This window comes from Capronia epimyces, assembly GCF_000585565.1.
Source record: "Capronia epimyces CBS 606.96 chromosome Unknown aczIQ-supercont1.11, whole genome shotgun sequence".
Lineage (NCBI taxonomy): Eukaryota > Fungi > Ascomycota > Eurotiomycetes > Chaetothyriales > Herpotrichiellaceae > Capronia > Capronia epimyces.
Window position 1 is genome coordinate 242,126 of NW_006912914.1, and position 13,567 is coordinate 255,692.

General features: G+C 54.3%; 6 protein-coding genes across 6 annotated transcripts; 2 read left to right on the forward strand and 4 right to left on the reverse strand.

The window, feature by feature from the left end:
* Positions 1-151: 151 nt before the first annotated feature.
* Positions 152-1,231, reverse strand: A1O3_10131 (uncharacterized protein; the record flags this gene model as incomplete). Its single annotated transcript, XM_007740222.1, has 1 exon — positions 152-1,231. The coding sequence occupies one exon, from the start codon at positions 1,229-1,231 to the stop codon at positions 152-154; it is 1,080 nt and encodes a 359-aa protein (XP_007738412.1).
* A 1,286-nt stretch (positions 1,232-2,517) lies between these two features.
* On the reverse strand, positions 2,518-3,411 carry A1O3_10132 (uncharacterized protein; the record flags this gene model as incomplete). Its single annotated transcript, XM_007740223.1, has 1 exon — positions 2,518-3,411. The coding sequence occupies one exon, from the start codon at positions 3,409-3,411 to the stop codon at positions 2,518-2,520; it is 894 nt and encodes a 297-aa protein (XP_007738413.1).
* A 918-nt stretch (positions 3,412-4,329) lies between these two features.
* Positions 4,330-5,772, reverse strand: A1O3_10133 (uncharacterized protein; the record flags this gene model as incomplete). Its single annotated transcript, XM_007740224.1, has 1 exon — positions 4,330-5,772. The coding sequence occupies one exon, from the start codon at positions 5,770-5,772 to the stop codon at positions 4,330-4,332; it is 1,443 nt and encodes a 480-aa protein (XP_007738414.1).
* Positions 5,773-7,833: 2,061 nt separating this feature from the next.
* A1O3_10134 (S-(hydroxymethyl)glutathione synthase) lies at positions 7,834-8,406 on the forward strand (the record flags this gene model as incomplete). The annotated part of the gene is made up of 1 exon (XM_007740225.1): positions 7,834-8,406. One exon carries the CDS (start codon positions 7,834-7,836, stop codon positions 8,404-8,406), a length of 573 nt encoding a protein of 190 aa, XP_007738415.1.
* A 725-nt stretch (positions 8,407-9,131) lies between these two features.
* A1O3_10135 (NADH dehydrogenase) lies at positions 9,132-9,838 on the reverse strand (the record flags this gene model as incomplete). Its single annotated transcript, XM_007740226.1, has 3 exons — positions 9,132-9,334; positions 9,426-9,482; positions 9,670-9,838. The coding sequence occupies 3 exons, from the start codon at positions 9,836-9,838 to the stop codon at positions 9,132-9,134; spliced, it is 429 nt and encodes a 142-aa protein (XP_007738416.1).
* Positions 9,839-11,638: 1,800 nt separating this feature from the next.
* Positions 11,639-12,622, forward strand: A1O3_10136 (uncharacterized protein; the record flags this gene model as incomplete). The annotated part of the gene is made up of 1 exon (XM_007740227.1): positions 11,639-12,622. The coding sequence occupies one exon, from the start codon at positions 11,639-11,641 to the stop codon at positions 12,620-12,622; it is 984 nt and encodes a 327-aa protein (XP_007738417.1).
* Positions 12,623-13,567: the final 945 nt, after the last annotated feature.

Here is a 13,567-nt window from a genome sequence, read left to right on the forward strand (position 1 = left end):
CCATATCCCATATCCCATATCCCATATCCCATATCCCATATCCCATATCCCATATCCCATATCCCATAAATACACAAAGTTACATGGCAAGACATGACTGTAACCAGCTCTTGATCAATCGACTAGTTTCACACATTTCCACTCGTCCATCTCATCTGTAGCCCAGCCTCCTCCGTTTCCCTTCTCTTTCAGCCGACCCCGAGCCCAAGTCAGGTTCGAGACGGTCCGACTTCCGCACCAGGCCTGATAGCATGATGATGGCCATGTCTTTCTCAGTCCCGGTCCAGTCCTCAGAAAGGGTGTAAGAGAACCGGTGGTGTGACGAAGGCGGAGCGGGTACCGATGGAGGGATGGGTGCTAGTATATCAGCTGGTACCAGTGGATGATTGAGTGCTGACAGTGGTGATGTCTTGACATTATCAGCATAGGGACGGTCCGACTTCCGCACCAGGCCCGACAGCGCGGTCATGGCCATATCCTTCTCAGTCCCGGTCCAGTCTTCAGATTGGGTGTACGAGAAGTCGGGCGGTGCTGGCAGTGGTGGTATGTTAACATTGTTAGCATAGGGGTTCTCTGGCTGTGGTTGACTCGGAAAGAGGATGCCGTAAATGGTATACCAAACTTGCTCCGGGGTGCTTGTTGGTCGCTTCCGTCGAATCTCGTTGTATTGTACCTCGGCAAACTTTTCTGGATACGGACAGTTTACCATCAGACACCGGTCGGTACGTATATGCGCGTCCCTAAGGCTCTTATTATCGAACTCAGTAAAACAGCGGACGCAGTGGATCCCACGCCAATGGACACGGAAAAGGTGCTGCTTGAGACGAGATATATCTGGCCAGATTCCCCTTGTGCACACGCGGTATTGCTTCTCATGCTTGTTGTGTTTAGAGTACCTGGACTTATCATGCTTCGCAAATGGGCAAGCGAACAATTTTTCCTCAGTATGGCGGGAGTCCAGGTTCTGGATGTTGAGTTGAGGCAGGTCTTCTAATTTCGTTCTGAGAGCAGCGGCCATGGAACTCACGGGGCTATCTTGTATGCCCGCCGGTATTGCAGCTGTCTCTGTCCTATCTCGTATGCCCGCCGGTATTGCAACTGTCTCTGTCCTATCTCTTGCATCGTGCCCGAAGTGCCGCTGCCGAGATCGCAAAGCGCTCAGTGCATTGTCGGACAGTCCCATCTCACGGTCTCGTAGGCCGGTAAGGAGATTGAGATTCGGGTGGGCCATGACCTCAGCTCAGTGGGCGGTGTACCTCCCGTCCCTAATCAACGGTAATAACAATACGGAGGACGGAGTCTGAACTCGGCAGTCTTTGCGTGACTGGAATAGTAATAATGGCTCAGACGCCGGTATTGGGACGGTGACGGTGACGGACGTCACTCGTGCAGCCTTCCGTCCGTTCTGGGAAGTTGATGTCCAAGCGTAGGCTCGGCTCGTCAAGGTAGAGGCAGAGGTTGAGAAGGGAGGTCGACAGTCTTTGTTTCTGGAAGTCGGTGCTCAAGCGCAGACTTAGGCTCAGGCTCGGCTCGCTAAAATAGAGGTAGAGAAAAGGTCGACAATATTTGTTTCTAGAAGTAGGTGTTCAGGCTCAGGCTCGACTCGTCAACGTAGAGGTAGAAAATCGAGGTTGACAATCTTTGTTTCTGGGAAGTTGATGTTCAAGCGCAGGCTTAGGCTCGACTCGTCAACGTAGAGGTAGAGAATTGAGGTCGACAATCTTTGTTTCTGCGATGTCGGTGTTTAAACGCAGGCTCAAGCGCAGGCTCGTCAACGTAGAGGTAGAAGTAGAGAATCGAGACAAGAGAGAAGAGAGTAGAAAATCGAGACAAGAGGGAAGAGGGAAGAGGGAAGGCGAAGAGTGAAGTTGGAGGATATTGCGGCTAGACGTCCATATGCATATGCAGTGCAGGCTCGACAGTGTCGAGTCTTGTTATCGATCGCACAACAAACGATGTTAGAAAGTTAGAAGGCTGAAAGACAATGGAGGAGAACAGGACAGGACATGGTAGAAGTACTGCCAGTCACCTAACAGTATCCGTACTCCGTTCTCCGTCCTCCGTATGTACTGCCCGCATCCCCATCCTGTAGTAACCAATAGATCGGGGTCGGGGTCGGAGGCGGAGGCTGAGGCTGAGGCTGTGCATCAGGCAGGCAAGCAGGCATCTCAGATGACATCAACCGTGGTTGTACAGATATATTTTTTTATAACTGTACGAATACGGATAGTGCAGTTTGCAGTTTGCAGTTTGCCAGACCACCTTCTCCCTCAACGTTGACAAGTTTATCACCCGTTCCCCGTCCTGCGCCTTTACATCTCCGGTCGAGTACCGAGTACCAAGTACCAGAGACGGACTTCTATAGTTACAGTTGCAGAACAGATCAAAATTAAATGGCATCTTGGGCTACCAACCTCAACCTCCTCCTCCACTTCCACCTCCAGAGCCTTGCGAGACGAACGGATGCTGACGATTGCTGGCATACATTTCCCGCTCATAGCCACGGCGTGGACCGTGCTAAAGAGAGACAGGGACGACGGTGAGTATTAGGGGCAGCGGCTGTTCTGACTGATCCGCGCTTCTGCTTCTGGATGCCGTTGGACAACTCGTGCTTGTCCCTGTGCCCGTGCCCGTGACAGAACTCAATACAGAAGCAGAAGCAGAAGCAGACGCAGAAGGACTGTTCGAGGTCGAGGTCGAGGTCGAGGTCGAGGTGGAAGCAGCTGCTGGAAGAGGCTCTGGCATAGCAGCCCCTGTGATTGCTGTGGTGGGAGGAAGAGTTCTGATTCCCGTCGGCAGTGCGCTGGTGACCGTTACTGAGACTGTCGATGTCGATGTCGATGTCGATGGAGCGGAACTGTCCTCAGTACTAGTTGTCCCATTGGAATTGGAATTGGAAGCAGGGTCCTCTCCTTCTCCCGAATCCGAACCTGGTGAAGTTGTGGTTGAGCCGACTGGAAAACTGGGAGATGCAGCCGATGCCGATGCAGATTGGGAAACGTCGCCAGGATGGTAGGGGAAGAATTTCCCAAAGTGAGAAGCATGCTCATCTCTTCCGTGGGGAGGCCTTGTATTGGTGGTGGCTGGCTGAATAGAAACCTCGTCCACATCGTCCACAGGATTCGCATTCGGATGGTCTGGCTCTGGCTCTGGCTCTGGCTCTGGCTCTCGCTCTCGCTCTCGCTTCCCATGCGTTCCGGCGCCGGTCATTGACACTGGTTCCACGATAGTTGCCGAAGCAGCCATGTATACATGTTGTCGAATTAAAATGCTGGCGCTCGTAGGTATGGCAAAGAGCTGCCTAGCTTCCTCTCGGATCGTGATTTTCGGAAGCATTGGCACCGCCGGGAGGCCACATGTCAATGTTCCTAGGATTGAGACTGCTGTGCCGAGCAGAAAAAAGGGCTTCATGGCGATATTAGCTATTAGCTAAGAAACCGTGATCTGTTGATTGAGGAATCGAGGGCCAGCCCGCTTGTAGATGTCTGTTGGTGTCGAAGAACGAGACCAAGACCGAGGATGAATGAATGCAAGCAGCGCACGAGGAACGATAGACAAGTCAAGTATATACGCCGTGCAGTGTGGTGCGGACAGACAACACAAAAACAACACGCGTAGAGTGCAGTCTTGTCAGCTTAAGATGTCGACAGAACTCGACTTCACCGTCACTCAGTGAGCATCATCAGCTCTCACTCTCATCGCACAGGCGTCAACCGTCAACATCCACGGGCTACGGTCTGCCGTCACCTTGATCATGGTGTGGTGCGGAACGGAACAGCTACCTGTACCTGCAGACCTTGAACGAGGCCTCATGTCCAACCGTGGCCTGGCCGGCGCGAGGGCCTCTTTCGAGACGCGCCGCGGTCCCGGCCTCATCGTTCGCGCCGATCTGGTCAGCCATCAGGCCACACTGGTCCGCGGATCGAGGTGAACTGAGCTGAGCTTTGCATAGGGAGGGATTCTAGAAGTCGGCAGCTGTGCTCGCGATGGAAGGAAGTGCCAGTGATGGTTGGCGGCGGTACTGGAGAAGAGAGGATCTGAAACGACGTTGAAACGTAGACAGGGGTAAGGCGGGAGAAGTTGGCGAGTCAGTCGAGTGACGCGATGCCGCTTGTCGCGAGTCATTGGTCGTGCCGTGTTCTCCCGGTGCTGCCACGCTCCTATGATCTTTCACCCCTGCGGGACTATTCAGGATGATGGGACCGGTTGATACTGTATTCACAAGAGCTTGGGCCTCGGCCTCGTCAGATGTGAGGATGCAGCATGGATCATGATCATGGTTCCTCCAGAGGCGACATCGACATCTATCCTGCGCACGGCGTGTCTTGGTCAATAGTACGTGGTCCTATGTCCGCCATAGTCGTGCTGCGTCCCCGGAAATGCGCCCACCGGGGATTTTGGGCCGCCATCGTCGTCCTCCGAACTCCCCCCGTCTGCCATGTCCTTGTTTTCTGGCGGAGCTCGCATGGTGGCCAGCTCATCCTCTTCCAGAACCACCGGCGTCCACTTCTCGTCGATGGGCATGTTCATCCCGCTCGGGAGAGATGCCAGGAGTGGCCTCCATTCCGGGATCAGCTGCACGTTGATCGTGTCGTTCTCCTTGCTCATCTTGTGGTCGAGATACTCCACTATCCGCGCCTCTTCGAGCTTTCCCCCGTCCAGGCCCCAGGCTGAACTACCCTTTTCGATCCTCTTGTCTTCTCTTCTCTCGCTCCAAGAAGCCTTCAACTTGCCCAGGCCGGAAGACTTAGACCCGTCCTTAGCCACTTCTAGTCCAAGTTCGTTTCTCGCCGCCCGTAGCCATGCTATAGCTTTCCCCGTCGCCCCAGCCAAGTCTTCATCCAGAGCCTGGAACCGGCAGGCCTTGGCCCGCGCAGCTTTCCGCACTCCTTCGCAATACTCCAGCAGATCCTTCGAGACCTTGTAGCTGTCTGATTTCAATGCCACCGATGCTAGGGAAGCATGCTCTGCTGCTCCAATGCACAGCCGGGTCAACACTTGGGCGCGGACTTTGGGGATTGAAGGCGCTCTAATCATCCAGTCTCGATCGTCTTTGTTGCGCGATTGGACCAGCAGAGCGGGATATGGGTCGTCTTTTAATACACATAAGAGGTTGAACTCGGCGTGGGCCAAATGCTGCAGAGCGGACTGCGCCGGCGGAGAAACATCCACGGCGCTGGGCGGGAAGTTTAGAGGCCCGTCGGATCCCAAAGGAGATTTCGCCCTGAGGAGTAGATAGGAATGAAGAGAATGGGCCACTTTGAGACATTTGGTCGCATTTTGGATCAACACTGTCCTCTGCTCCGCTGTCGGGCTGGCCGAGGCGTATAGCCCCAGCAACGATTGTCGGGCGAGCAAGCTCTGGACAAGAGCCAGAGTGTGGTGAACGAAGAAGATCTCATAGTCGAGCCCTTTCCCCGTGACCCTTTCATTCTCGCGGCCTGGAATCCCACTTGCGCCGAGGGTCGGTCGCCATTCGATTTCCGGCTCGGTGGCCAATGTGATGTCGACTTCCTCCCCGGCGACAGGTCTCCCGCACAGCGCAAGATCTAGGGTCAAAAGGTAGCGGAGATAGTCTTGGATGGTAGTGGCGAGCGTCAGTAGATTCGTGGCCTGGTCGAGAGGGGGCAGTCTCTTGTGGCTCTTCAGAGCTGCGCGAAGGACAGACCGATGAGATGTGGCCGCGAAGGGCAGGGATGGGTGAGTGGAGGAGGTGAGGCTCGTCTGAAGGGAGACATGGGAGGTGGTGGACAGCACGAAGGGAAAAGGCATATCGGTGGATCGGCGGATCTGCCGAAAGAGAAAGAGAAAGAGATAGATAGCTACCTTGGGAGGTCTTCTTCTACGACTTGCAACTGGCAGATGCTTGATTGATATTGTACAGTCCCGTGGCCTGAGCCCTTCAAGTTGTGTCAAGCGGCGACGGCGACGGCGACGGCAACCCCAACCACACTTGGCCGCCAGTCAAAACAACTTTCTAAGGATTTCAAATACACGCCGCTTTAATGCCACAGCCTTCCCAGCCTTGCCCTGGTACAGCCTCAACTGAAATGTGCACCCTCTCATCCTCTATCAAGGACTAGATAAATCTTCGCACCCTTGGGCTTTCCAATCCATGGCAATTCCCACCTGTGACGAGTGTCGAGATGCCACGCTGTGCCACACATTAGCACCGGCGCAGAAGAGCCCTGAGGAGATATCATGCTCTATGCCTGTCAGGAAAGTCCTGAGCCCCTTGGACTCACCGTCACCGACTTGGTGCCAGGTGCATGTCTGGTGCAGCACTGTCACTGTCAGCAATGCACTGTTCCTGTTGCATGTGGTCTGGACTGGCCCGGTGTAGGGTTCAAGGACTGCGTAAAAGCAATAGAATTCCGGCTTGTCACATCAATATCCATATAGATGTATACAGAGTATATACACACATAAACAGATCCTCCGGACAACGCAGCGAGACAGGGATTAGCTAAGAATCTCCTCTGGACGATATAATTAGTTGACCTTTATGGCCGACCAGCTGAGAGCTGAGCCAATAATTAATATCACCAAGACAGTCTAGACTCTACAGTCTTATCTCGTCATCGGGCGGTGTGAGAAGTACGGACTAATATGGACACCCCAGTCGATGACCTTACTCAGGGTATTCGGCCCCGTCCCCGTCCCCCAATCGAGATGCGAAGGGGATGCAAGAGGCGGGCTGTATACTAAAGGAAAGCAAGAAGAGCCCCTCATCGAGGGGTAAGGAGGGTAAGGAGGGTAAGGAGGGTCAGTGTAAGTCTTCAGGGATGGACATGCACGGTTTCTCCTACGGCTGAGCCGCATTGATACCATACCAACAAGCGGCGTCCTTTTCCGCCGTGCTTGCTCGCGGTCGATCACTTCTTCTGGGTGCCTAAGCCTGCCGGCTGAACGATTTCGCGGTCGCGGCGCGCAAGGAATTACCCCATCTCGTCGAATGGGGTCGATGTTGTGATCGTCGCCAGTTCCAGAAATACATTGTACGGATATGCTGATGGCTGGCCGGGACAAGAAAGCCAGATACGGAGTTGGTGTCGGTGTTGGTGTCATGTCGTGCTCGCGACAGGAAATCTCACCACGCCGGGACAAGAATCATCCCTCCAGCTCCAGCTCCAGCTCCACCGTTATCAGAGCAGAGTGATCCTTTCGCCTTTTCGCAACGCTGAATCCGAACCCAAACCCACTTCCACCAGGCAACTGCCGATGCGAAAATGTGGGCGCAGGCGCCGTCCGCATGTGGATGTGGGACAACCTCTCCTCTCCTCTCTCTCTGTCTCTTCTCTCTCACCGCAATGCCGCAATGCGAAGCGGGCGGGTGCTCGGAATCCAGGCACAGGGCCGGGAACGGGGACGGGGGACGGACAGAGGGGCCCTGACTCTTCAAGCGGGCAACTTTCTCCTCAAGTCGTCACATTCGCGTCAATGCTAACCATGCTCCAGCGACTGAGATTGATCCCTGATCCGTAGGCCTGAAGCTCGTGAGGAGTGCGCGTCAGGTAAACTATTACCCCTCAAATGCAGGTGCTTCGAGCTCGAGCGACGGATCCGACAAAACTGGAACTCGAACTGGAACTGGACCTGTGGATGTGGGTGCGGATGCCCTGCACCCAGCACTGCGGCGCCGAGTTGCGTTGCAGTTGCTCAGGAAAACGTATAAAATGATCAAGGAGCCCAGCCGCGAGCGTGCCCGACTTGACTGCTCTTTGGCAAGGCAAAACAAGATCCTAGCTACCATTACCACTACCACCTAGACTATTACATACTGCTGCTGCTGCTGCTACACGGTTCACTCGCATCGCAAAGCCCACACCAACCATGGCCTTCTCCCTCCACCCCCTAATCGACAACGGCCTGACCAAAGGCAGCGACAGCTTCCCAGGCGGCAAGTTGCACTGCCACTGCAGCAGCAAGCCGGTCGAAGTGACGATCAAGGGAAACGTGTTGCACAACCATGCGTGCGGCTGCTCGCAATGCTGGAAGCCCAAGGGGGCGCTCTTCTCCATCGTCGCCGTCGTCCCCGTCGACAACGTCGAAGTGACGGCCAACGGAGACAAGCTCGAGATCGTGAACAAGGACGCCACCATCCTCCGACATGCCTGCAAGGACTGCGGCGTCCATCTGTACGGGCGCATCGAGAAGGACCATGCCTTCAAGGGCCTCGACTTTGTGCACGTCGAACTGTCCGACGAAAAGGGCTGGCAGGAACCGCAGTTCGCTGCCTTCGTCTCGTCGCTCATCGAGCAGGGCTTTGACCCGGCCAAGATGGGAGACGTGCGCGCCAAATTGAAGTCCATCGGCCTGGAGTCGTACGACGCCTTGAGTCCCCCGTTGATGGATGCCCTCGCCACCTTTGCCGCGGAGAAGGCGGGCGTCAAGGGGAAATTATGAAAGGGAGACGTCTATGTCTAAAGTTTACACCCGACATGGCCGGCGTCAGAGGGCAGACTATGACTTGGCCCTGACATATATGGTATGGCCTGTCGAGGAATGGCCGTCGCCTGCGGTAGCCATGATCGAATGAATGAATCTAGCTATAGCTTCTCTCAACTGTCAGGTCAAGCTGGTCGGCCATGTGGCTCTGGCGAACTTCTGCAGTCCTTCGCCTACGTCGTGGCAAGAATCAAAAGTCTCGTTCTATCGGCCTGGCCACAGGTTCAAGTTCCAGTAGATTTCATGTTACTACGTACGTCGGTCGTTGTGTCGAGATCATGTCTGCACGACTGCAACATTCAGTTGTTGATCAGGAGCTCTAGCAGAGACGAATCATCCAGAATATCGTACTCCAGCGCCACGGGAGACAGCTGTATGGTGAACACCTTCTCCGTAATGCAGCTTGACATACGTGCTGGTATGGTTGAATTTAATCACTGGCCGGAATCCTCCCAACGTACGGAGTACTGTGGCCAGACCCATCACGATATATCATCTGTCCGAAATAGTTACAATGTAGGCAACTCCAGTGGGCTTCATCTCGGCGCAGGTTTATGTATGGGTTGAAGGCTCGACTGCTGGCATTGGGCTTCTGCTTGCGGACTTCGAACGCATGGCCGAGTAGTATGTACAGTTCCATTTCCCCGTTCTCTCCAAATGCTCTGTCCCATCTTTTTTTGACATTAATATAACACATTGCCACCCTGGCCGGTCGTGTTTCCAGGTCTGTAATCCGAGCCCTTTGAGCCTTTGGCTTGCTGTACACTCGGGTAATCCGTATGAATCTCCGGTCCGCCCGCTGGTCCGTCGACGCCGGGGGTGTAGTTTTGCTGTCGTCCTCTGTAGCCTTTCTCCTTGTTTGATTTTAACAGTTGCAAATAACGGTCTAGCCCAAAACACGACAAAGTTAGTTGCAGTCACTCAATCACATGCCCACGCAGGTATGCCTCCAAAGTCATGATGGGGCAGCTGTATACCTCTGTATTTCCCGCACTTCTCCAGATGATTGACACCTTCACGTTTGTAGCATTTTCCTATGAGCCCATTATCAGTAGTGCATCTCAGCAAGCATGTTTCGGTTCAGCAGCGTAAACAGCCAGCATTCTCTTGCGGTCCAGCGCCCATGGCAATGAACACAGCCGGCAGGGTATACATCCACCTCTGCGACAAATGCCCTCATCGTCTATCGCGTGCAAGGATATCGAACTTCAGGAGACGTACCCATCTCCTCGCCCACCAATCTCTGCATCATCTGCTGGACCCATTGTTCCCGTACAATCGCATCTCGGGCGTTGGTGACCGCCTGGTTGTCTGAGAAGTCGACGCCCTGGAAGGTAGGCGGCACCTGAGGCTTTTTGGCGAGAAACGCTTCGGACTCTGGAGTCGGCATTCTGGGAGATGCGGTGATGCCGACCAGAAAGGTATGGAGGAACGGGATGCGACGCCCCTAGTAGAGGTAGAGGTAGAGGTCGAGAAGGTGAGGTGGGCGGAGATAGTCGTGAGCAAGACCAGTCTCCTGTGTTGGAACCTCAGGACCACCGAGCACGACCCGAGCAGGAAGAGCTGCGAGCTGAGTATCTGTGTACGTGGAGTTGCAGGGCAATGCCAGTGGGTGTAGCTTGTCTGTCTTTGTCTTGCTAATGGAATCGAGCTCAATCGCCAGCTTCCAGGTGCCAAGGCCGATCTCTATTTGGAGTTTAGCGGCATCTGATCAGCGCAACTCATCCAGTACGGCGGAGTATCTCAACATGTACTCCCGCCTACTACGGAGTACTGCTGCACTAGTAGCAGGTAAAATGAGCAGCCGAAAACAGCGTTCGCAAAGAGCCGCTTTTAGCCTCCTCTGCACCCGCACCGGTCATGTAGCCCTGGGCACCTACCTGGGGTGTTGTGCTTTTTCGAGATTACTCGGCTTGTTGGAGAACTTGAAGAGAACAGCTGTCTACCAGTCGACTAGCAAAGGGCAAGAATGACATGGTGGTTCTGCCTCATCAGGGAGAGACTAGTTGTTATGCAACTACAAGGCCGCCACTCACCCGCCTGGAGCCTGGAGCCTGGAGCCTGGAGCCTGGAGTCTGGACGGGATGCTTGCAATATAGTATATGTATAATACCACTGATCCCATTGACGATTTCGATTGACATCCTTGACGACGCCTGAAACTTAGCTTATCTTCACAGCGGTCTCTATCTTGCGGACAAAGACACACGTCGCTTGCTAGCATTGATGTTCATGGCGGAACAAAACCCTTCATCTGCGTTGAATCTCTCCTGGCAGTCCCTTCTCGTTTCTGGAGAGGACAACCAAGCCTTACTGCGGAATATGGGGTAATCGAAGGGGCAAAATCGTCTGATACCAGAAACCTCAGCTCACCGAAAGTGCCGGTGCCAGCAGGGTGCGAAGAGGTGAGGTGACTGACTGCGGACGGACCACGGATTGCCTTCTTCCGAATTCGAAAACAAGAGAATGGAAGACTGCGTGGGATATGCACTCCGTGGGCATGTCGCTTATCACGTTACATCCACGTAATGTATTTGGCTTGGCCCTGTTCCATATCCCTTGTCAGCCACATGTGATTTGCGGCAGAACCTGGTGTCGCGATCCCTGTGCCCTGTGCATGGTCTAGGATTCTAGAAAACGGGATGCGGTACGGAGAACTTGCTGAATCGTCCATGTCCACTGAGAGTTGCGGTTGAAGCCGACATCCTACGGAGTGGCCCTGTAGGTGCCTGTACTACTGGACTAGGCGGTTTGAGGAGCCGAGCCGTCGAGGAAGAGAACGGAGGCCGGGGGAGCTTGCGCTTCCCACCCGGCCCTAACGCACCGCACCGGAAGGCTGATCAGCCGGTTGGGTTGACAGTTGACATGGCCTAATGCACTGCCTAAAGTACTGAAAAGGATCACCTCTTGCTCTTCGAGCCGAAGATCAGCTTTCAAGCTACACATACTCCGTACAGCACTGCAGAATGAGCGGCTCACCTTTCTCATCATCGAGCTCATCCAAGTCGTTTCGACGTGGCCTAGATTCTATACACACGGACTTGCCTTGCACAACGCAACTACTGGTATCAGTATCAGTATCAGTTGGAGTCACACATTTCTGCCCGTGTGGCCATCGACAGTCCATCTTATGATCGGATCATACTGACTCAAGTGGCCGTAACAATAACAATATCAATTCCTCAAGACCATGAGCACAGCACAGGCACCAGGGTCAGAAGCTCCGGGGAATGTTGGAATCGAGGTCGAGGTCGATGAGAATGAAAATGACAACGACACCGACTCTTCGCTAGGAGACAACCTATCCACGGCGACCGAGTCGGTCAGGTCGAGTCTCTTCCAGGGCGTCTACGAAAATGGACGTCTCTATCACAAATACAAGGACGGGGCTTATATACTTCCGGAGGATGGACCGGAGCAAGAGCGCCTTGATATGCAGCACGCCATGTTCTGGCGGTCACTCGGCGGGAAGTTCATTCTGGCGCCTGTTGAAAGAGAGCTGCGTGAAGTGCTCGACCTCGGAACAGGGACAGGAATCTGGGTCGTCGACTTTGCCGATGCACACCCCGAGGCCAACGTGCTAGGAATTGACCTCAGTCCCATCCAACCGGCGTTGGTGCCGCCCAACGCCAAATTCGAAGTGGACGACTTCGACCAGCCATGGACCTACGTCCAAAAGTTCGACCTGATCCACGCGCGGATGTTGCTCACCTCCAGTGCGGATTTCCCGCGATTGTTCCAACAAACCTTTGATGCTCTGCAACCGGGCGGCTGGTTCGAGATCCAGGACTTATGCATGCCACTGTTGTGCGACGACGGGACCATCCAGGGAACCGCGCTGGAGGAATGGAACGACAAGTACATGGAGGCTTGCAGGAGGATCCAACGCGATCCCTCATGGACGGCCAAGTATAAAGAGTGGCTGATTCAAGCCGGGTTTGTCAAGGTCGAAGAAAAGGTGCTCAAGTGGCCGATCGGTCCTTGGGCCAAAGACCCAGCCCTCAAAGAGATGGGGAGTTGGAATCAGATCAACATGCTCGAGGGTCTGGACGCCTTCACGGTCCGGTTGTGGACCATGGCACTCGGCATGACGCTGGAGGAGATCCAGCTGTTCCTCGTGCGGGTGAGGAATGATATCCAGGACAGGAGAATCCATTCGTACTGGCCCATGTAAGAAGCCTTAGCCAGCACCACTCCCTCCACATTCCCCCTTCCGCGCTGAAGTACATACGCTAACCCGACGGCTGCAGATACGTCGTCTACGGCCAAAAGCCAGCCGAATGAGAGGGCTCCGTACACGTGTCTGTCCGTTGAGCTTGAGTCTCTGTATCTGTCTCCGTCTCTGTCTCCGTCTCTGTCTCCGTCTCCTCTTTCTGTGCCGGCCTGGCCGAACCATCTCAGCTGTACAGGTAGCCGTAGTCCGTACAGTACAGACCTTGCCATTGATCCTGGGATCATCGTGACGATGAAAAGAGGTCGCTGTAATGATTTTCATGGTCGGGTCAGATTGGAAGGACTTGCTAATCCTCTGTATCTCAAGCACCCTCAGAGCTGCAAGCATCACGCCATCACTCAGGGTCATCCCGGAAGCAACGTTGTCACCGCCAGGAGTTCAGGTTAAGAACGTTACAGTAGTGTCACCGCCAGGAGTTCAGGTTCAAGGACGTTACAGTAGTGCTTTGAACGCCCTAATCCCCCTCCCCTCCTTCTCCCGGGGGCTTGGGCTTCGTTGGCACTGGTCCCGCATCGCGTACAGATAGGTACTCCGTACATACAAGCTAGTAGGGGATGATGGCCTAGGAGGCCTCCTATCAGTACCTAGGACCTTAGTCTCCTTAGGCTTCCATCCTTGACCGAATAGCGTGGGTACAGGACGGAATTCAGAGTCTTGGTGTCCGTTTCCCACCCTATGCTGTGTACCGAGTACATGTATATCTCCCAGCCCACGTGCTGATTCATTGTGACCCTCTTATCTGACAGTCTATAGTTCACAGTCAGGCTTGTCGTTGTCCCCAAGCATCTCTTGCAGACCTGGACTTCAAGTGGCTGTACGGATACATACAGTATACACAGGGCCCCAAGCCAGAGCCAGGGCCAGAGCGAGAGCAAGCGCCAGAGC